Source organism: Camelina sativa, chromosome 8 (assembly GCF_000633955.1).
Source record: "Camelina sativa cultivar DH55 chromosome 8, Cs, whole genome shotgun sequence".
Lineage (NCBI taxonomy): Eukaryota > Viridiplantae > Streptophyta > Magnoliopsida > Brassicales > Brassicaceae > Camelina > Camelina sativa.
The window spans coordinates 9,178,502-9,198,760 of record NC_025692.1 but is presented as its reverse complement, the minus strand read 5'-3'; the positions used below and the strand labels follow the sequence as shown (position 1 = coordinate 9,198,760).

The 20,259-nt window shown below is 34.8% G+C and overlaps 5 protein-coding genes across 14 annotated transcripts in view; 2 read left to right on the top strand and 3 right to left on the bottom strand.

Annotated features, from left to right (window-relative positions):
• Positions 1-8,470, bottom strand: part of LOC104706780 — a 9,980-nt gene extending 1,510 nt beyond the window's left edge. Inside the window, exons 1-6 of one of the 2 annotated variants that reach the window (XM_010423002.2) lie at positions 8,138-8,468; positions 7,922-8,037; positions 7,554-7,677; positions 7,292-7,440; positions 7,119-7,181; positions 6,866-7,029 (exon numbers count right to left, since the gene is read on the bottom strand). In XM_010423002.2, the coding sequence (XP_010421304.1) occupies positions 6,993-7,029; positions 7,119-7,181; positions 7,292-7,440; positions 7,554-7,677; positions 7,922-8,037; positions 8,138-8,425 (777 nt within the window). In that variant the 5' untranslated portion in view covers positions 8,426-8,468 and the 3' untranslated portion in view covers positions 6,866-6,992. Of the gene's footprint in view, positions 1-6,865; positions 7,030-7,118; positions 7,182-7,291; positions 7,441-7,553; positions 7,678-7,921; positions 8,038-8,137 lie in introns of those variants that run through there. The other variant, XM_019228390.1, reaches the window with a different exon arrangement.
• LOC109125853 lies at positions 2,592-3,268 on the top strand. Its single transcript, XM_019228394.1, has one exon. It carries the CDS (start codon positions 2,763-2,765, stop codon positions 3,045-3,047), a length of 285 nt encoding a protein of 94 aa, XP_019083939.1. The 5' UTR covers positions 2,592-2,762; the 3' UTR covers positions 3,048-3,268.
• LOC104706776 (DNA-binding protein BIN4-like) lies at positions 9,003-12,412 on the top strand. 2 transcript variants are annotated; one of them, XM_010422989.2, is made up of 13 exons: positions 9,003-9,172; positions 9,266-9,359; positions 9,455-9,713; positions 9,863-9,924; positions 10,281-10,521; positions 10,594-10,661; positions 10,742-10,795; positions 10,957-11,065; positions 11,321-11,367; positions 11,454-11,480; positions 11,663-11,738; positions 11,879-12,024; positions 12,118-12,412. In XM_010422989.2, the coding sequence occupies exons 2-13, from the start codon at positions 9,309-9,311 to the stop codon at positions 12,214-12,216; spliced, it is 1,239 nt and encodes a 412-aa protein (XP_010421291.1). In that variant the 5' UTR covers positions 9,003-9,172; positions 9,266-9,308; the 3' UTR covers positions 12,217-12,412. The 2 variants fall into 2 exon arrangements, with proteins under 2 accessions (XP_010421291.1, XP_010421290.1); XM_010422988.2 differs by having other exon boundaries at positions 10,278-10,521.
• On the bottom strand, positions 12,264-17,392 carry LOC104706777 (pathogenesis-related protein 5-like). Of its 6 annotated transcripts, none has more exons than XM_010422992.2 (5): positions 17,351-17,392; positions 14,946-15,051; positions 14,289-14,773; positions 12,995-13,622; positions 12,264-12,891 (listed from the first exon to the last, which is right to left on the bottom strand). In XM_010422992.2, exons 4-5 carry the CDS (start codon positions 13,489-13,491, stop codon positions 12,429-12,431), a joined length of 960 nt encoding a protein of 319 aa, XP_010421294.1. In that variant the 5' UTR covers positions 13,492-13,622; positions 14,289-14,773; positions 14,946-15,051; positions 17,351-17,392; the 3' UTR covers positions 12,264-12,428. The 6 variants fall into 6 exon arrangements, with proteins under 6 accessions (XP_010421294.1, XP_010421298.1, XP_010421297.1 ...); XM_010422996.1 differs by lacking the exon at positions 17,351-17,392 and having other exon boundaries at positions 14,289-14,402; positions 14,666-14,773; positions 14,946-15,103; XM_010422995.1 differs by lacking the exon at positions 17,351-17,392 and having other exon boundaries at positions 14,289-14,397; positions 14,666-14,773; positions 14,946-15,103.
• Positions 15,601-17,453, bottom strand: LOC104706779. 3 transcript variants are annotated; one of them, XM_019228389.1, is made up of 2 exons: positions 16,804-17,330; positions 15,601-16,098 (listed from the first exon to the last, which is right to left on the bottom strand). In XM_019228389.1, exons 1-2 carry the CDS (start codon positions 17,004-17,006, stop codon positions 15,852-15,854), a joined length of 450 nt encoding a protein of 149 aa, XP_019083934.1. In that variant the 5' UTR covers positions 17,007-17,330; the 3' UTR covers positions 15,601-15,851. The 3 variants fall into 3 exon arrangements, with proteins under 3 accessions (XP_019083934.1, XP_010421301.1, XP_010421302.1); XM_010422999.1 differs by lacking the exon at positions 15,601-16,098 and adding an exon at positions 17,351-17,453 and having other exon boundaries at positions 16,304-17,062; XM_010423000.1 differs by lacking the exon at positions 15,601-16,098 and adding an exon at positions 17,351-17,417 and having other exon boundaries at positions 16,304-17,027.

Here is a 20,259-nt window from a genome sequence, read left to right as displayed (position 1 = left end):
TCTCAGCTAGCCGAGCTTGAAGCTGAATCTTTAGACCAGGCTCGTGATTACCACTCTCGCATCATCTTTCTCATGAACGAGCTTTCTCGTCTCTCTTCCGACTCAGCCTCCGCCTCACCGTAGAACAGCACATGTAGATAGGTTCTTCTTTAGTCTATTCTTGTTTAGATTGTTGGATGTATCCTCCAATATGTAGAGTTTTGTTTTGTTATATCGAAAGTGAATCTCTTCGAGATTTCTATAGAAATCAAAAAAAAAAGTTGAAACGTATTTAATTTTCGGTTTGTATAAATCGAATCTAGTTTTTTTTTTTGCTAAGAATGTAAATATTTCCTATAAAATGAAAACGATTTAGGTTTACAACTGATGGATTATAAACCTATAGAAATGGTCCCATTGCAAATTAAAAAAAAAAAATCATGAAATATAATTCATAATTACAATTCCGTCAATCCACTCAATCGAAGTGATGAAACTATTTAAATGAGTTAGATGAAACGATGATGATTTTTAATTGTTCTTTCTGGATTTGATGGTGGAGATGAAGGTAGACCGCAAGCCTAATGCAAAAGACTATTATCACAAGAAGCATTTCACTAGACCTCCAAGACTGAACCGTCAACGGTAGATAGCTCAAAGTCCTCGATATATCACATACATCTTCCGCGTCTTGTGAGAGCAACCCGAAAATCACAACTACGGCAGATAAATCGAATGTTGTTTAGAAGATATTTTAAGACTACTTTAGAAAGTTGTTTAAGACTACAAGTTTTTTTTTTGGGGTTTTTGTAGACTATATTTAATCCGTGTGTCTCTGAAGGAGTTTATAGTTCCATTGAGTCGTTGACCTGAGTGGAATTGCAACAGATAGTAGAAGCAGAGAACAACGCTTAGTTTCTGACGTACCAGAGACAAGGTAACCTGACCTGAGAATGAGCAAACAAGTCTGGTCCAGATCCTCTTTATCCAAGACGACCCTTTAATTCTACAAATATAAAATTATTGCGAATTAAAAAAAAAAAACTAAATATATGCTATTTATTTATTTTGAAACACTCTTATGTAAAGGAGCTTGTCACGATAAGCTTTTTTTTTGTTTCTCTTCTTATCTCAGACAAAAATGTGTCTTTATTCAAAAGATTCGGCGACCTACGGGATGGCGGAGCCAGCTCATGTGATACTTACCTGAATATTTGGAAATCTAAACCCTAAAGAGAAGTATATGTTATTTGGTAGGCGAATAAAGAGATCCAAAAATAAGATATATGGCCTCACATCACATGCCATCGAGTTATTTCCATAGATATGTGTTTATATCGATTGGTTTAGATGTCGATGTGATATATACCTAACATAAACAAAATAGAATACAAACATTCCAGTTTTTAAACTACACAAGTAAAGTTTTGAATGGTGAAACGCAATAAGTCTCTTTAGGAATTTAGGATGGTTATTGTTTAAATAACTAAGATATATATATGCCAAACTGTGTCTTTTGATTGATGATGTTCTACCGTCGGTCGTAGGTGGTATAACGTGTACAACTTCTTGTGTAACCAAATATGAAATATGTATGTATGTTTAATCTTCTCCCTTTCACTCTCTAAAAACTGTATGAATTCGAGTCATAGCTGTAATATATACGTTTTTAATTGTACTCTTTAACAAAAGAAAAAAAAAGGTAGAGAACGTCATGAATACACATGGAGAAGCATAATCTATTCAATTCATTGTTAAATCCAAAACGTACTACAAGTTTTTCTTTCTTTGTTTTTTTTTCTCTTGAAAACACAATGACCACTAACGACCCACCGTCAATGACATTTTTTATATGATTTATTACGTTATCTTCGGAGTATTATTCGTGTACGAAGATAATTTCATTAACATAGTCAGTAAGCACAAGAAAATATGAAAATAAAAAATACAAGGAGATTCGTTACTCTAAATCATCTCCAATAGTTTTTCCTATTTTTTCCTCTAAAATAGAAAAACTCTATAATAGAGATGAGTTTTACTCCAATGGTACTCTATTCTCATCTCTACAATAGAGAATACTATTTTTTCTTCTATTTATAGAGGAACCTTTGTAAAAAAAAAAATAGGATTCCTCTATATATAGAGAAAACAATACCAATCTCTATTTTAGAGGTGAGAATAGAGGACTTTTTTTTTTTGACCTCTGTGAGAATAGAGAACTATTCAGGCATATATAGAGGACCATTGGAGATGCCCTAAACTATAAAGCATAACAAAAGCTAGATATAAAATATGAGCAAATACTACAATATAATGTGCTTCAAGTTTAATATTCTTTACACTTACAAATGCTTCCAAAAATCTTTAGAGAACAATTTGCATCTTTCTTCAACACACAATGATCAAAAATAATACATTTTACGGGCCTTCCAATCATTAATGCCTACAATAGATTCAATAGTAATATAGCCACCGTAAAAAAATTGGTCAAACGTTTTAAAAGTTCCTACGTAAATCTACAAACGGTAAATAAAACAAATCACAATCTATTACTGATCCAACGTGTATATCGGGAAAATTTATTTTTTAAATATGTTCTAGAGGACGGAAATAACAAACGATAAATAAGAACCAAAAACAAGAGATACCAATGAACCTAGACATGTACCCACCCAAAGCCCGGTCGCAGAGACGCCTATATAAGGAACAATAAATTACCAAAAGAAGAAGAACAACAAGCAAAAAAAACTAAGAAAAACTCAAAGATACAAAAAATAATAATAATGGGGAAAGGAGGAAACTACGTGAAGATGGCGGTTTCGGAGGTGGAGGAGCTACGACGAAAGAACGGGGAGATGGAAAAGGAAGTGGAGGAGATGAAGAAAGAGATGTTGCAGCTTTGGAAGCGGACGCAGGTGGCAGAAGAGGCGGAGGAGCATCTTTGCTCACAGCTGGCTGAGCTTGAAGCAGAATCTTTAGACCAGGCTCGTGATTACCACTCTCGCATCATTTTGCTCATGAACGAGCTCTCTCGTCTTTCTTCCGACTCGGACTCCGGCTCACCGTAGACAGAGATAGATATTTGTGTAAAGGATAGGTTCTTAGATTGTTGGATGCATGATGTATCCTCCAATTGGTTCATATCAATGCCATCATGTATAGTTTTTTTTTTCTTTTTTGTTAAAAACTCGAAATTCCTTCGTACACTCAATATATTGTTGTTGCTTGCTCATCCATTAGTCGAATGTCTAGCAATACCAAATATTCAATGCTAAAACTAAAACACATTTATGTTGTCTGAAAAAGGTGATGGATGAAGAAGTTTTTAAAGCTAAAGCAAATGATGTTAGAATATTACTTCTTGTTTAAAAACATTCAAAAAAAAATTAAATTAAAGACCTCTAAATTTCATTAAGATTTTGAAAGCAATTAAGAAATCATTTGCTTTTCTTTCTCATTTTTTTTCATACTCAATAAAATTGTAAGAATATATAGCATAACTAAAATAGCTAGTTTGCTAAAAAAATATTTACAAAAAAAAAGAGAAGGATTTCGCTTTTTGAGATTTCGTTGGGACTATTCCTGCATCTATGAAGGATTTGGCCTCCATTGCTAATTTTCTATGGCATTGCAACAGTGGTTTTGGACCGTTTGGTCTTTGTAGGCCTGATGAAGTTTAGTGCAACAGTGGTCTTTGTAGCCATGGAAACAAGGGATCACTTGTTTTTTGCGTGTAACTATGCCTCTGCAGTATGGTCAGCTCTTGCCAAAGGTCTGCTAAAGGCACAATACACTACCGACTGGTCTATTCTACTTGAGTATCTATCAAATCCTCACATTCCACTGGTGGAGGGGTTCCTTATTCGGTATGTGTTTCAAGCTGCCACATACACGATTTGGAGGAAAAGGAATGGGCATCGCCATGATGATGCGCCAAAGCCTGCATCAGCATTGATAGAGTGGCTTGATCGACAAGTTAAAGATCAACTTCTAGCTATTGGACACTTAGGCGATCAGCGGTACGATGAGGTGTTCCCGATTTGGTTACAATCTCGTTGTTTAGGGTGAAGGGTGAAGGTTTATTCGCTTTTCAATAACTTGTATTCTCAAACAAAGTTGCACAAGTTGTAAAACAGTTTTATTTTTCTTTTGAATATAATTTAATATTAGATTCAAAAAAAAAAAAAAAAGTTTAGTGCAAGAAAAGCATATAGTAGTAATACATGGTTTGTTTTCTAGGAGAAGAATGAAAACGAATTTACTGATCCAATGTTAGTGAACATATTAATAACGGGTTTGATTAACATATCTAGTTTCTAAAAAATTTCAATTGCATGCGCACTTATGTCTAGTTGATAACACAAATTATAAAAAGGGTCTGTTTCGGAGTAAAACTAGTTTCTACATACCATATTACCTGACCTGATCAGCTGATCTAAGCTAACCAAATTTGTTCCAAATCCTTTATTTTTTTGTTTTAATCAACTTGGACCTTTTAATTCTAAATATTAAAATTGCACTATTGCATATAAAGAAGAAAAAAATATGCATTATTATTTTTTTTGTAAAAAGGGAGCTTGACAGTGAACTTTGAAGCTTTTTTCTTATCTTGAAAAACAGTGTGTCGTTATTCAAAAGATTCGGCGACCTATTGGTGAAATTAATGTGATCTTTACCAGAAAAATTTGGAAAGCTGAAGTGCTGAACCCAAAAGAGAGGATATATATGATGCTATTTCGTGGGGAAAATGAAAAAGTCCCATATATATATGACATATGACCTCGCATCTACATGCCTTCAATGCGAGTCATTTTCATAAATATGTGTTTATATCAATTGTTTTTAGATGTCGATGTGATACCTAACACATATAAAATAGCAAATAAACAATCCTATTTTCTAACTACATCCGAAAGTTTTGAATGGTGAAACGCAATCGGTTAGTTTTATAGATAATTTAGGATGGTCATTGTCTCAACAACTCAAATATGTGAAACTACTGCGGTTTGTTTATCTGGTTTATGTTTTTCTTGAAATGTATACGTTAACCTGTTTGAACCAACGTTATAAAGAAAACGTCATGAATCCTACTATATTAATTGAGAAGTACAAATATGAAACTAACCTTAAAATGTGTAAATACATTCAATTGCCATTAGAAAAAAATAGTTAAGCTTAATTAACTAATTTAAATAAATATAATTAAATTAAAAATAATAAACATTCACATATCAAATATTAAAAAATCTAAAAAAATCTAAAAAAATATTTTCTCTCTCTAATAAATTATGGACGAAAATACTAGTTATTTTTTTTAAAATATATAAACCAATCCGAATTTTAAAAACTAAGATTTTATATCCAAGTATACAATACAATTATTTTTAATAACTAAATTCGAAGATTTTGTTAAGATTTCAAATTATGATTCTCCTATCATCTTTATTTTATTTTATTTACAAATTGTTTAGAACTTTCATATAATACTTATAATTAATAAAATGCATATTTTCTGCATATGTTGTGATTTGAATTTTTTTAAACGAAGATATATTACTAAATGTATGAAAATGTGTGTTTTAATTTCCACATTGGCGGGTTGGTAAAACTAAATTTATATAAATTAATAATTTTTATTTACTCATAATTATAATATTAAAATTACTATTTTATATTTCACAAAATATGATGCAAATACAACAAATAAACAATATAAAACTGTAATAATACGTCAAAAAGAAAATATTATAATATTCTAAAATAATTAGTATTCATATAGACTAATAGATTTACATAACAATTAAAAATAAATATTATCTCAAACAAAATAATTTTAAAAAAAAACAATAATTTTTATTATTATATTATAAATTTTTTTAAAAATGTTGACCCGTGCTTTAAGCACGGGATATATCCTAGTTGAATTAATATAAGGGAAAGCATATGCAATTAAGAATATATGATTCATTTTTAAAGCCAAGTACACTACAAATTTTTTCTTTCTTTTCTCTTTAAAACACAATGACCACTCACGAGCCACCGACGAAAATAACATTTTATATGGTTTATTAGGTGACTTTTGCGTAGTATTCTAGTGAAGGTATGTTGATTAACATATTAGTCATTAAGCACAAGGATATGTGAATAAAAGAAGTACAAAGGAGGTTCATTACACTAAAACTAGCTATAATTTAAGTAACACGAGATTCAACATGAGCAAAATAATAAGTTTCTTAACAAATGCTTCCACGTTCCAACATCAATTTTTTATTTCTTAAGTTCCAAAATCATATTTTACCAAAAAACACCAAAGTTCCAAAATCATATATTGCATCTTTCGTAATCCATAAATGAAGTAAGAAAGATGATGCAAAGTTCAAAGTTGTATAGGAATTCTGTTAACCACACAAATGTTGGGTTTCCAAAACCTATCGACAAATCTGTTAAAAACTCAAAATCCATGTGTTTAGGACCTTAGGTTTCTGTTAAATTAAAATAACTACTAACATGACTGTTTAAAGTTAGAGTTTGGCTTTAAATAATCACATTTCTGCTTGATTAAGAGTTTTTATTGGATTGTCCCTTTCAACCATTTCTAGGTTCATAGATAAATCAGATGTGGATTTCATTTTCTTTGCTATTGAGACTATTAATTTACTTGGTAAAAATATTTGAAAAGCGTTAATTACAAAAACACATGGGAAGATACAGATTGGTACTACACTTCAATTTCAGCACAAATCAAGGGCTAGTTAAGATCAAGAATCATTTGAAGATATGTTGGTTAAGATCAAGAATCATTTGAAGATATGTTGCGACTTTATATAGTTTCGTTTCAAAGAAATCTAACATGATAAATTAGTAACTGAATCAAACATAAAGCTCGTAAGACGATAGGAGAAATCAAAGTTTATTGCTAGCAACATCAGCCAATAATAATAATAATAATAATAGTGCTTGAGATCCTTATAACATCTTACAAAGACAAAGACACACACAGAGGCTCTCAAGTCTCAACCACGACCCCGTTTGCCCTTCAGCTCAGGGTCCCTGCATAATCACCAATATCAATTCACTTCACTTATTTGTTATTGCACATAATCATGTCACTGAAATAGATAGAGAAGTTATATTCAAACCTTTGGATGTGATCAAGTATCAGTAGCCTTGGTCCAGGCGGGATGCTCGCGTCTTTTAGCGCACTAGACACACGAAACAGAGTTTAGATGGCATAAGATTTCAGTATAAGACACTTTTGTTTTGTTAAGTTGATAAAGAAACGAAATCTCAGGAGCTCAAAACAGAACAGTACCTATCAGTGAGCAATGGCAAAGTTGGGTCTGCTAATAAACCCTTCTTGAAGTTTTGCTCATACTTCTCTAGACCCAGTTTCAACAACATAGATCTGCCCTGATTGTAATATGGATCTTCAACGCTTGGTTTAGTGAACCTTTCACCCAACTGAACAAAACCGAAAAACAAGAGAATAGAAACTGATGATTAATAACATGCCTACCTAGTTTCAAGAAGAGTATTATCTCCTACTATCCTATAGATATCATATGATCACTCACCTTGAAAAATACTCCTTGAAAAAGAGCGAAACCAGCGGCAGTGGTGATAGCATTCATAGGCTGTCCTTGTAATCCTGAGCTCACCAGAGAATATGCAACTCCAGATCCAAATGCTGCGGCCACACTGCACAATTAAAAATCATGACTCTTTCCACTTCCATCAAGTTTTGATAAAAAAAAAAAAAAAAAAAAAAAAAAAAAAAAAAAAAAAAAAAAAAAAAAAAAAAAAAAAAAAAAANAAACAAAAAAAAAAACAAATAAGCCACTTTGAATCACCACACATCAAAGATTTGGGTTTATGTTGCTTCATTTATAAACACATTTAAGATTCAGCATCAATTCTCAAAACACCAAAATAAAAAACTTACGCAGATTCCAAATCCTCCTTGCCTCGAATCCGTTTCATAACACAAGCAATACCAGCATTAACACCAGTTATAGCAGCAAAGTTCCGAGCTTGAACCAAAGGTCCACCAACAAGAGCCTACAACAAATTCCACAACATCAAATTAGAAACCTTCAAAAAAAAAGCAATAAAGTGACATAAAAACCAAATTAGGGTTTAATAGAAAGGTTTTAAAAACCTGGGTTTGCTTTAACGAAGCCATAGCTTGAGGGTCAACACCACCAGCCTGAGGCATTTCAGGAGATAGAGTACCCATAAGACCACCGATAAAAGCTCCCTGAACACCACCCATGGCGGTGACCACGGCAGCTTCCACAGGTAACTTCTGTTTTGACAACCATGACTTGACACCAGTCTCAATCTCCTTGAATTTGACTTGGAACTGTTGAATTGGATTCTGTTGATCCTTCATTAAGCTCATCACCGCCATTGTTTCTCGTTTCTTGTCTCCTCCGTCTTTCCCCATTTTTTTTGTTTTTTTGGTCACACTTTTCGTCCTTCTCCCTTCTCCTTATCTCCCTCCTTTTGCCGTTTCCGTCTACAATACCTTATTGGGCCTTGATAAGCCCATTTGATTAGCTTATTGGCCCAATAAGTTAATAGCGGTAAATTTCTAAACGATTAGAAAGAAAAAAATAAATAAATCGTTAAAATTGTGTTGAAAAAACTGTAACAAAGTCTTTAAAATTTATAATAATACATTAACATTCTATATATATACATTATAAATTCACATTTTCGCAAGAAAAAATCTATAGTAACACAATGGTTGAACAAAAATTATCCTCCTGCTGTTTAAAATTTTTGTTCTCTTTTGTCTTAAAACAGAAATTGAAAACGCTGACTGTCGCGTCACATCAAACATCACTAAACAAAAATAGAGCGACATCTCTATTTATGACGACGATTAGGAATATGATTTTAATGAATCAGTTAGTAACCGTCATTGTTGGCGACTACAGTACAAGCAAGGCCCATCATACCAATCTTTAGACCCATTGGGCTTTTTGTTTCAACCCGTAAAACGCTAACAAGCAGTTTGTGCCTAATCTTCTTCTTCCCGCGTCTTTCACACACACAGCTTCAATCTCGCCGCCGGCGAAACCTTTGCTTCTTCTCTCAGTCATTTCAGATTCCTTTTAATAGATCTCGTCGCCGGATTTCAACCTAGTTATTAGATTCGCTGATCACTCAATTTCGTTTTCTTCTTCAGGTAAGCTTCGATTTCATGAACACTTCACTCGAATCTATGGCTTTTAAGGTCTCTTTTAGGGTTTTTGATTTGCATTGTATTACCTGTATCTAGGAGCTAACTGAGTTGAGATTGAAGTTGGGAAGAAGTGAAAATTATGAGCAGCAGCTCCAGAGAGGGATCTCCCGATTGGCTTCGCTCATACGAGGTTTTCAGATTCAATCTGATTTTCTAATTTGAATGATTGGTTTTGGGTATTTTACAGTATCAAAATTGAAAAATTGGAATGATTTTGTTACGCAGGCACCTAAAATTACATCATTGTCATTATCATCATCATTGTCTAAATCATCTCCAGATGATAGTCCTTATAGGGAATCTGAAGTCGTTTCGTCTCTTCTTGTGCCTAATGACTGTGATGACACCGTGATTCTTGAGAAAGAATCCGTGGAGTCTTCTTCGTCTAGGAAGAAATCCAAAACGAAAGTTGTGACGAAGCAAGTGAGTATCGAGCAAGTGTTTTCTAGGAAAAAGAAAGCAGATGATAGTCTCAACGTTGAAGGTAACGGATGGTGATGCACAAAAACTGTGTTATCTTTTTTTGCTCTTGAGATTTTAGAAACAAAACATTACGGGTATGGAGTATATATGGAGTATTGTTTATCTGTTGAGCTCTTAAAAGGATGCTTTTGATCGGAGATCCATTTGCAGGGAAGCAGAATGGAAACAAAGTTGAAGGTGAAAATTTCTCTAGCAAGCATAAGGATGCTCAAGTAAGTTACTTTTGGATACTGTCTCCATGCCTCTACTTGCTGTACTGGGTAGTTGTTGTGATTCGAGAATTTTCTTGTTAGGATGTGTCTGTTTGGTAAATGAATTGTATTATCATGATTGTGTAATATACTAGTTATAAACTTCCTCTAGAGTAGCTTTCGGTTATATGAACGATGATGAAATTAGTTGGCGATCTCTTATCCGCACTCCATCTGTCTTAGTAAAGGGTTTGTAGTTTGCGTGGATCTTTTTAATTAGCGAATTATGATATTCAAGGGGTGTAAAAGTGCTAAATTCTTAAGTTGGTATGGTGTTGAGAACTCATGATTACACTGTTTATTATTCTCTTTAGCAGGGAGAAAATGATTCTGTGTGGCTTCTCTCATCTGATTCTGAACCATCCTCCAGTAGTCCTATAAAGCAGGAAGTGGCGGTGCCAACTGACAAGGACGAGGATTTTGTTCATGAAGCTAAAGAGGGAGAACCTGTACCTAAGAAAGCTCCAAAGGAAAAATCTCCAAAAACAAAGCCAAAAAGTAGTCGCAAGACACCCAAGATTGAAAATAGTGCACAAGAAGAAATTCTGAAAAGTGAAGGTAAGAATTGTATCAAAGTTTTGTGAAACTAGGATTCTTCTAAAGCAATGTAATGGTCCCTTTCTCATGCAGATAAAGATACCGATATAGATGCCATAATACCCGAGGAAGTAACAACGGATAAGAATATCAAGCCTTCTGTAAGGACCTTGTGCTAGGACCATTATTGTTGTTTCTTCTCTGGTTGGTTCTTCCTTATGATCAGATTTACAAATTCCAGGGTTCAAGTTCAAGATTACCTTTGGTACTCTCTGAGAAGGTGAATCGTACAAAGGTAATATAAATATATTTCCTTGCAGATGGTTTTACACTCTACGTTTTTATATCATTGTTATGGAAGCTGGTGACACTTATGTTTTGGAAAGGCCAGAACTGCATCAGTTTTTAGAGTCTTATTTTTTTAAAGCTGATAAAAACAATGAACTATATTCACAGGTACTCGTTGAATGTGAAGGTGACTCGATAGATTTGAGTGGAGACATGGGGGCTGTTGGACGCGTGGTTGTTTCAGACACAACCGGGGACATGTACATGGACTTAAAAGGCATGTTCCCTCAAATTTACATAAAACTGGCTTCACTCTCTCTCTCTCTCTCTCTCTCTCTCTCTCTCTCTCTCTCTCTCTCTGCTTTTTGTTTTTGATTTCTCCCATAAAAACTCCAAAAATGGTTCTCTTTTTATAAGCATAACATGTAGCAGAACAGCTATGTCTATTGAATGTAAAAAAGCTGATGCGGTTAGAAGTAACAGGTAACAGACTGGAGTCCCTTTAGTAACACTTTGTCGTTTCATGTTTCAGGAACCATATATAAATCAACAATCATTCCATCCAGAACATTTTGTGTAGTACGTTTTTTTATTTCTTTCTACCTTTTTAAATTGCAAGGGCACTTTGTGGTATACAATTATTGACCAGTGATCTTGTATTTCAGGTTAACGTAGGTCAGACAGAGGCAAAGGTTGGTAATTTCTATCGTGTTACTTTAGTTACAACCATCCTAAGTTTTTTATATTCTTGCTCATAGATTTCGACTCTGTGTACTCTAAACTTTTGCTAAGCTAAAACTTAGAAGCTGGTTGAGAAACTAAAACATAAATTGGAACGATAGCCTAAGTTTTGGATTATATGTTTCCTTGTCAGATTGAAGCTATTATGAATGACTTTATACAGCTGACACCACAATCTAATGTGTACGAGGCAGAAACAATGGTGGAAGGTCAGCTCTATTTCTCTTTCTCTGTTTAGAGCGTAAAGATATTATTGCTACCTTGTCTTCTTGTAGCAATATTCTCCATTTAGTAAACTGATTTTACGAAAATGATTGCTTCTCTGGCTAATTTTACAAACCCATTTTAGGCACACTGGAGGGATTTTCATTCGAATCAGATGATGAGAATAACAAAAACACCCAGAATGCTTCAAAGCCCGCTGATCAAAGTGGAGGAGCAGAGGAAGAAACCAACACAAAAGCTAAAACCAAAGCCAAAGCAAAAGGCGAAACTGTACGATGACAAAACTCAGAATATCCTCCTTTGAAATCGATATAAAATCCCTTAACAGTAAAAGAGTATATGTTTCATGTGGAATCTTTGCAGGTTTTAGGAAAAAAGAGAGGAAGACCATCTAAAGAGAAGCAGACACCAGCAAAAAAGGCTAAAACTTCTGCTCCTATGAAGACTAAAACTAAGAAATGAGTTGTGATTTTGATTTCTCCCACTTTTTTTTTTAAAGTGACAATTCATTTGTTTAGTTGATATAACATTATATACATCAAATAGAGTAGTTTTACATGTATGAGGTGAAGCCAATTTAGACAATTTAAGGCAATCTATTTGAATAATAAAGCTCAGAATCTATGAGTTATGTATCAGTTTCTCATTAAAAAAAAAAGAAGAATGATGACGATTCATGTCATGCCTGATTGCCTCAAAGCAGTTAGACTGAAACCAAGAAGCAACAAGACTGGGAAAGGTCGAAGTATATCGGATGAGGATTGAGTCTCTCTTTGACTCTGATCCTCAATTGGGGGATTCATATACTGGTCGTTTGGAACTTGGTTCACTGTGGGAGGAGGCATGAGCTGCCCATTCCCATTTTGATTCTGAGGTGGGGGAGCCATTATTTCCTCGTTTGGTCCAGGTGGGTTCTGAGTGAGAGGCGCGACAGGTGGACTGTACTGATTTTGAGTCGGTGGAGCCACCACAGGTTGATTGTATTGATTCTGAGTGGGAGGAGCCATTGGTTGACCATATGTTGGTGGAGCCATAGGTTGACCGTACGAATTCTGAGGTGGAGGAGCCATAGGTTGCCCAAACTGATTCTGGGGCGGGCTGGGAGGATCCGAGCTCTGGCTGTCTGGTCTTTTAACCCTGAATGGGGATAATAATCAATCAGAAACTGCAAATACTTTTTTGAAAAGTTGCAGAGAGCATTGTAACAAACTGAAAAGTGGAAAAGCATATGAGTTCATACCTGCCAGGGCAGAAGATAATGGCATATTCAGAAGCCTTGCAAGTGAAAGTACTGGTTCCATCATCAAAGGCATAGCTATAAGCTCTGGGACAGGCTCTCTTGAAGATGGAAGAGTACATAGATGGTCGGCATGCGGTCGGGTTAGCAAACTGACCGCTGCAACAGTACTGGTCCAACCCAAAGGCCTCACAAGCGCTCTTGCATGCAACAACTCCTCCTCTCTGTTCTTCTTCCTCTCCCATCACTTGAAGTTCCTTTGGACAGCTATTGTTGACATCCGCAACACATCCTGTAGCATTACAAGCTCCAACCAGCCCACCACCTGTTGGGAGAGCAACTATGGGTAGATTATACCCATCAACAAGACTGATATCGTAGAAATCTTTGTCATCAGAACCGTGACCAAGTGTGATCTCAAATAGTGATGTCGGCGGAGCAGCACCATTACCGGCGCACTCCAGCTTCCCGCCGCAGTCTCCAGTCATACATTTTCCCATGCCATTAGCATCAAAGTTGCAACCGGTCCTAGCCCATATCCGACCTGACCAGCCTAGAGTCGAGGGAATCCTAACAGACTGTCCCACATCAAGCCTGAACCCCGTCGTGGGTAGTGCCTGGGTGCCAGAGCCTGCAAGAGTTCCGGGCCATATAGTAAAGGGACAGTTATTTGTGATAACAAACGTGGAGGCATAAGAAACAGAGAACAGTACAGAAACATAAAAAAGAACAGCCATGGGAACCATTGGTGATTTTCCCATTACATTTAAGTTTTTAGAAATACGGATTTGGCTGGGAGGTCCGTGGACCAGGGTTTATAACAAATAAAATGTAAAGGGAGAGAAGGATTCAATGTTGAAGCGGTGAAGTTGCTTTCAAGAGCTTCAAGCCGTAAGACAATGAAGTAGGGTTTAGCATTACTCTTAGGAAACTGGCCTCTCCGACAAGGCAATTCTTTGCCTAACATCCCCAACCTCTTTTCATCCGTTTATTAGATTATTATAGAAAACTAATGACACGATAGAGAATCTACACTAATTCCTTTTCAAACAAAATTAATGTAAAAAGCTTAATTCAGATCCAGGTTCCTTGACATGAGTATAGTTATGAAATAAGTAACCAAATATCATCTTTGGTAAAAGTACTAAATGATTTAAAAATTCATATTCCTTACAATAAAATTTTATTTTTATACGAAATTCAATAATGAATAGTGGAAAAGAATGAACAAAAACAAAAGTAAAATAAATTAGTGGTTGTTATTATCATTAGTTATTAGGGAGAAATATTCCCATACCGTTATCTTATCGTAGCAGCTGAGTCAAACTCTGATACTTTGCTTCTTCAGAGGAGAATCTTCCACGATCCCAGGAAACAATCCAATACCTTAGACACCTTTCTGTCAGCTAAACTATTGCATTAAATCCACGTAGAAAACACAATTTGAAGCAACCTTTCCCATTCTTAATTGAAGATTTTTTACAAAGCCCTCAAGTTGCTGCAAACCTAGAAATAGTATTCTAAATAAAGACTACATGGTGTTTTTTTTATCTGAGTCAATTCAGATCATCATTGTATATGTACTTCAGAATAGATGATTTTGTAGGTTGTAGTAGCCTAAGACTACAACAAACAGCTAGGATACGAGGAGGTTGTATGTACACAATGACTTACCAAGACTCCGATTTAGGTGGGAGCAAAATAAGAGATTAGATTCCATCGGAGCCAGATATAAGAACAAGTTGTCTTCATCAGAAACTTTACATTCTAAAGAGATTGTACCTGGTCATAGATATTGGACAAATATCAGAACCTCAGATACAGCCACATCAGAGAGAAGCAAACAAAAGTCTGTAGTCATCATGACAGAAGATAATAAACATGAAGATAAGAGCTCACAAGTAAAGAGAAAACGCAGGGTAACAATTCTGTAAACTTTATGTCACATAATTACCATGTTTAGCTGATATCTTTTGAACACAGTTGGCTGCCACATCCTCGTTGGGTAGTTCATACCTATTCCATGCGCTCCTTCCTGCTGAGCACAAACGCAAGAGGACCTGCAAAGTAAGAGTTTAAACATCCATCCGTTAGACTTTTCCTTTGGTTAAAAGAAAAAAACAAAATATATCAAACAGTCAGATCAGTGTAAACAAAAGAAACACAATTAAACACTCCTGATTTTGCAACATTTGAAACCTGCACAAACAGAAAACATCTTCAGAACCCCCAAATACATCAATCAAGGGAAGTTAAATAGAACACATAATCTGTTAGAATTAGGTTTCGATCAGAACGAAATCAAAGACATTTCGCAGGATAACAAACCATAAAAAAATATCCTGTAGATTCAGGAATTGGTTAGCAATGTGTAAAACCCTGTAGCACCACACTTACAGAAATCACCCATGGTGTGTCAGGCTCTGCGCAATGATAGGACGCTAAAAGTCCATGGTAACCAAAACAATATACATAGCTGAATAAAAGCCTGTCTAAATGTCGTATCCAATCACAAGCAAAAACTAAAGATGCACAAGAATGTATATCAAACATCACAAAGAAGAAGAAGCAAGGTTGCTATTCTATTACACCTAAATACGACAGCAATAAGATCCAGAAATAAAGCATTAGAATTATAAAGTCTCTCCTACATAAGTACTACATAGAGTTCAACATTCAACAAGACTAAGATAAAGCTCTCTTTTTAAGGCAGGGAGGATGCCTAGAACCCCCCTGCTGGAGCAATAGCACAAAGTCTCTCTTATCCATAGTTGTTCAAAAGAAAGAGAAAGGGAAGTTATTCTACTTAAGATAAAGAGCCTCTCAGACTCAGGAAATTTTGAGGAAGACCAACATGGATCTAACTCAACTCCATCCCGTCTCCAGCTGGGCTGCAGATGGGGCTCACAGCAGAGAAAGACCTCTCGAAAGGAGAAGCATGGAACTGAGCATCACGACGACGACGCTTAAACGAACAGCTCTCAGAAGGATGACTCTCAGCATCGAGCTTCCTACGGACACCTCTCACAGCCTGCTCCTCAACCGACGAGAGAGGGAAAACCCAGCCGCTGGCACGGCACAAGGAGCTATGGTTATCATAGAGAATCCTCTGGTTACAGTTCTTGTCGCAGANCAATGATAGGACGCTAAAAGTCCATGGTAACCAAAACAATATACATAGCTGAATAAAAGCCTGTCTAAATGTCGTATCCAATCACAAGCAAAAACTAAAGATGCACAAGAATGTATATCAAACATCACAAAGAAGAAGAAGCAAGGTTGCTATTCTATTACACCTAAATACGACAGCAATAAGATCCAGAAATAAAGCATTAGAATTATAAAGTCTCTCCTACATAAGTACTACATAGAGTTCAACATTCAACAAGACTAAGATAAAGCTCTCTTTTTAAGGCAGGGAGGATGCCTAGAACCCCCCTGCTGGAGCAATAGCACAAAGTCTCTCTTATCCATAGTTGTTCAAAAGAAAGAGAAAGGGAAGTTATTCTACTTAAGATAAAGAGCCTCTCAGACTCAGGAAATTTTGAGGAAGACCAACATGGATCTAACTCAACTCCATCCCGTCTCCAGCTGGGCTGCAGATGGGGCTCACAGCAGAGAAAGACCTCTCGAAAGGAGAAGCATGGAACTGAGCATCACGACGACGACGCTTAAACGAACAGCTCTCAGAAGGATGACTCTCAGCATCGAGCTTCCTACGGACACCTCTCACAGCCTGCTCCTCAACCGACGAGAGAGGGAAAACCCAGCCGCTGGCACGGCACAAGGAGCTATGGTTATCATAGAGAATCCTCTGGTTACAGTTCTTGTCGCAGACATGAGTCAGGCCAGTTAGTTTGCAGCGGTACATATTCCCACAAACAATCTCATTCTCACATTTCCAGTCACATTTGTGACCCTGGTTGGGTCCATCGCAATCGCGACCCAGAATTGCAGACAAGTAAATAACATTGGGTGCAGATGTAACCATGGGAGATTTTCCAAATACCTCCATCTTTTTTTGTGTCTCTGTGACCTGAAAAGCTCCACACACACACAACCTTTAACACTCTGCAGAACCCAATAGAGCCGAAGAAACCATCAATATCATCATAGCCAAAAGTTGTACAATCTGAGAGAGACGTAGATCACTCCACAATTAAGCTAATCAATTCCTTTACTTTACAACATCCAAAATTTGAAATGATTCAAAAACATAGACAGATCCTAATTGTAAGCTGCGAGATGAAGCTACCAGATCTGACTGTAGAATAATGAAGATTCTCCGAGGATATTACAAAATTCCAGAAGCAAATACACAAAGGAAGAGAAGGAGAGAGAGAGAGAGAGAGAGATTACCTGGAGAAAGAGAGAGAGAAGATACTGCAGCAAACCAAACCCTAATTTTGACTCTTCGAGAGAGAGAGAGAGAGAGAAATGAAAGCAAAGACGAAGGAAGAACAAAGTGAGGGAGGAAGAAGATGGAAGATATTTATAGATTATAGAAAACTAACACTGTCTTTTAACGGATAATATTATCTAAACTCCGTTAATTGACGGTGAATGTGTACTTTAAACTAATTCGTCAATTTAAATTTCGAAATTTGTTTTGTCGTATCTGATAAATAAAATCACGTGTCATTAATTCAATGGTATCTTATATCCTTTCTCTAAACCCACGCGGCAAAAAAGTACAAAACTCCTCCCACCCAAATTTCACCTATTTTTTTTTTATCTTCTTATAGTTTACCTATTCGACTCTATATGATATTTGAATATTTAGCATTTTTTTTAACTTGGTAAAGATGGTTAGTGTTGAGTTGTGTTAATGAGATTAGCCATATTAGATTTTACAAAAAAAAAAAAAAATCATTATTTATTAGTTTAATTAATTTCGTAGAAAAAGAGGAAAACGGAAGAAAAGGAGAAACGGTAAGGGAGAGAGTAGCGATGACTTTGGCCAACCTAACTTCATCCGTCTTCTCTGCTCCTTCACATCCTTTTTTTTTTCTTTTAACTTCTAAAAAGAAATATACTCACAAAATTTTGACTTTTTTTGTCAGTTGACTGGAGACTTGGGCCTAGTTAAAAATAAAAGCCCATTGGCAAATTTAAAAGATTTACTATTTATTACCTAAAATTGTGTTTTTTCACTGAAGGTACACCGACCATATTTTTGTCAACTGATGAAAAATAAAAATCAACAAACAAAATTTTAGAAATCAAACCCTGTTGTGAGTTGTGACCTGAAAGTTTAAAATTTCAAATGAGAAATATAATAAGAAAAAAATAAATAACTTAAAAATTGTGAATCAATTTAAAACAAACTAATTTGAGAATTCTAAGCTCGCTTTGATGACAACAAACTGATTGAAATTTCTTACTAAAATAAGTAACTAAATATATTTGTCACTAAAATATATATATATATGTTTGTAATAAGTGATAACTTTTTTTTTCTTCAAATAAGTGATAATTTAGTGGATGATATTAGAAAAATTCTTGGGTTCACCCCCTATTAATTAACCAATCAAAATACAACAAAACGCCGTACCATATCATATTTATAAAATAAAATCAAAATTAAAATAAAAAGACAAAACAAATTAAGAAAACAAATTATGTAGATTTTTTAATAAGGAAATTATGTCGGTTTGATTTATAAAGGAATGATTAGAGTGTAGTTTTTACAATTAAACAAAATTATATGTCGGTTTGAGTTTAGATTTTACAATTAAACGAAATTATATGTCGGTTTGGGTTTACAAAATAGTGATTAGGGTTTAGATTTTACAACTAAACGAAATTATATGTCGGTTTGGGTTTACAAAATAGTGATTAGGGTTTAGATTTTACAATTAAACGAAATTATATGTCGGTTTGGGTTTACAAAATAGTGATTAGGGTTTAGATTTTACAATTAAACGTAATTATATGTCGGTTTGGGTTTACAAAAGAGTGTTTAAGGTTTAGGGTTTAGATTTTATAATGAAACAAAATTATATGTCGGTTTGGGTTTACAAAAGAGTGGTTAGGGTTTAGGATTTAGATTTTATAATTAAACGAAATTATATGTCGGTTTGGATTTACAAAAGAGTGGTTAGGGTTTAGGGTTTAGGGTTTAGTTTTACAATCGAAGAAATTTATATGTCGGTTTGGGTTTATAAAATAGTGGTTAGAGTTTAGATTTTACAATTACACAAAATTGTATTTCAATTTGGGTTTATAAAAGAGTAGTTAAGGTTTAAATTACATAATTAAACAAAATTATATGTTGAGTTTATAAAGTTTATAAAAATGTAATTTGGATTTAAATGTTATAATCAAAAACTATAATATAACATTTATAATTAAAATTGAATTATATACATATTTTGTTTCTTTAATTAATAATTTGTTTATTGGGTGAATTAAGAGAGAGGTTCACTTATGTTCAGATCAGTGAGCTAGCTACACAGACGCACTTATGTTCGTTCATGGAAATATAACCACGTGTTAACCTACTCGGCGATAAACCCACGTGAATGAGGTACTACGGATGCTTACTTCAAGACAGATCCAATAATAATAGTAGTTTAAAATAAGCCTGATATAAATTTCTTTCAGAACAAAGTCAACGAAAGTCTTTATTAATATGGTAACGGTAACATGTCACGCACTTCCAATTCAATGCTTATCTTATTAATCCATTTTCTTAGCTTCCCTAAAAGCCTCCTACCATTGTTCGTACTAGTAGTTGTGGAAACTGAATGAACTACATGCAATGCAAGTGACACATAAACTGCTCTACCTTTTCAGCTACTAATTAAGTCGTTAACACTTCCAAGTTCTCCAATGGATGTGAGGAAACCAAGTTATTTGCAAGTACTTTGTGATACGCAATTTCTAACTAGGACCATGATGCTTGTGGATTTTTCAGAATCTTAAATTTTCTTAATGCCGTGGAAAACTTTTGACAGCCCATAATATTTTTGTCTTTTTGGAACTTTTGTAATTGAGTTGTTGTTGTACCAATAATATACCGTTGCCAAATCAGCTGTGAAATAAATAAAGATTGATGATAGTTGGTAGGCCTGTAGTGGGCCTCTGGTATTCTGAAAAGGTTCCACTTTCCTCAAAATTTTCCCTTTATTGGTTCTTTAATTCTTTTCAATAAAAAGCTACATTCATTTTATTTAATTTATCGGTCCAAAATGAGCTATTTAAAATTCCACTTTTTAATATATTCTAATTTTTATTAATAAGTTTACACCAAATTTGAATTTTGA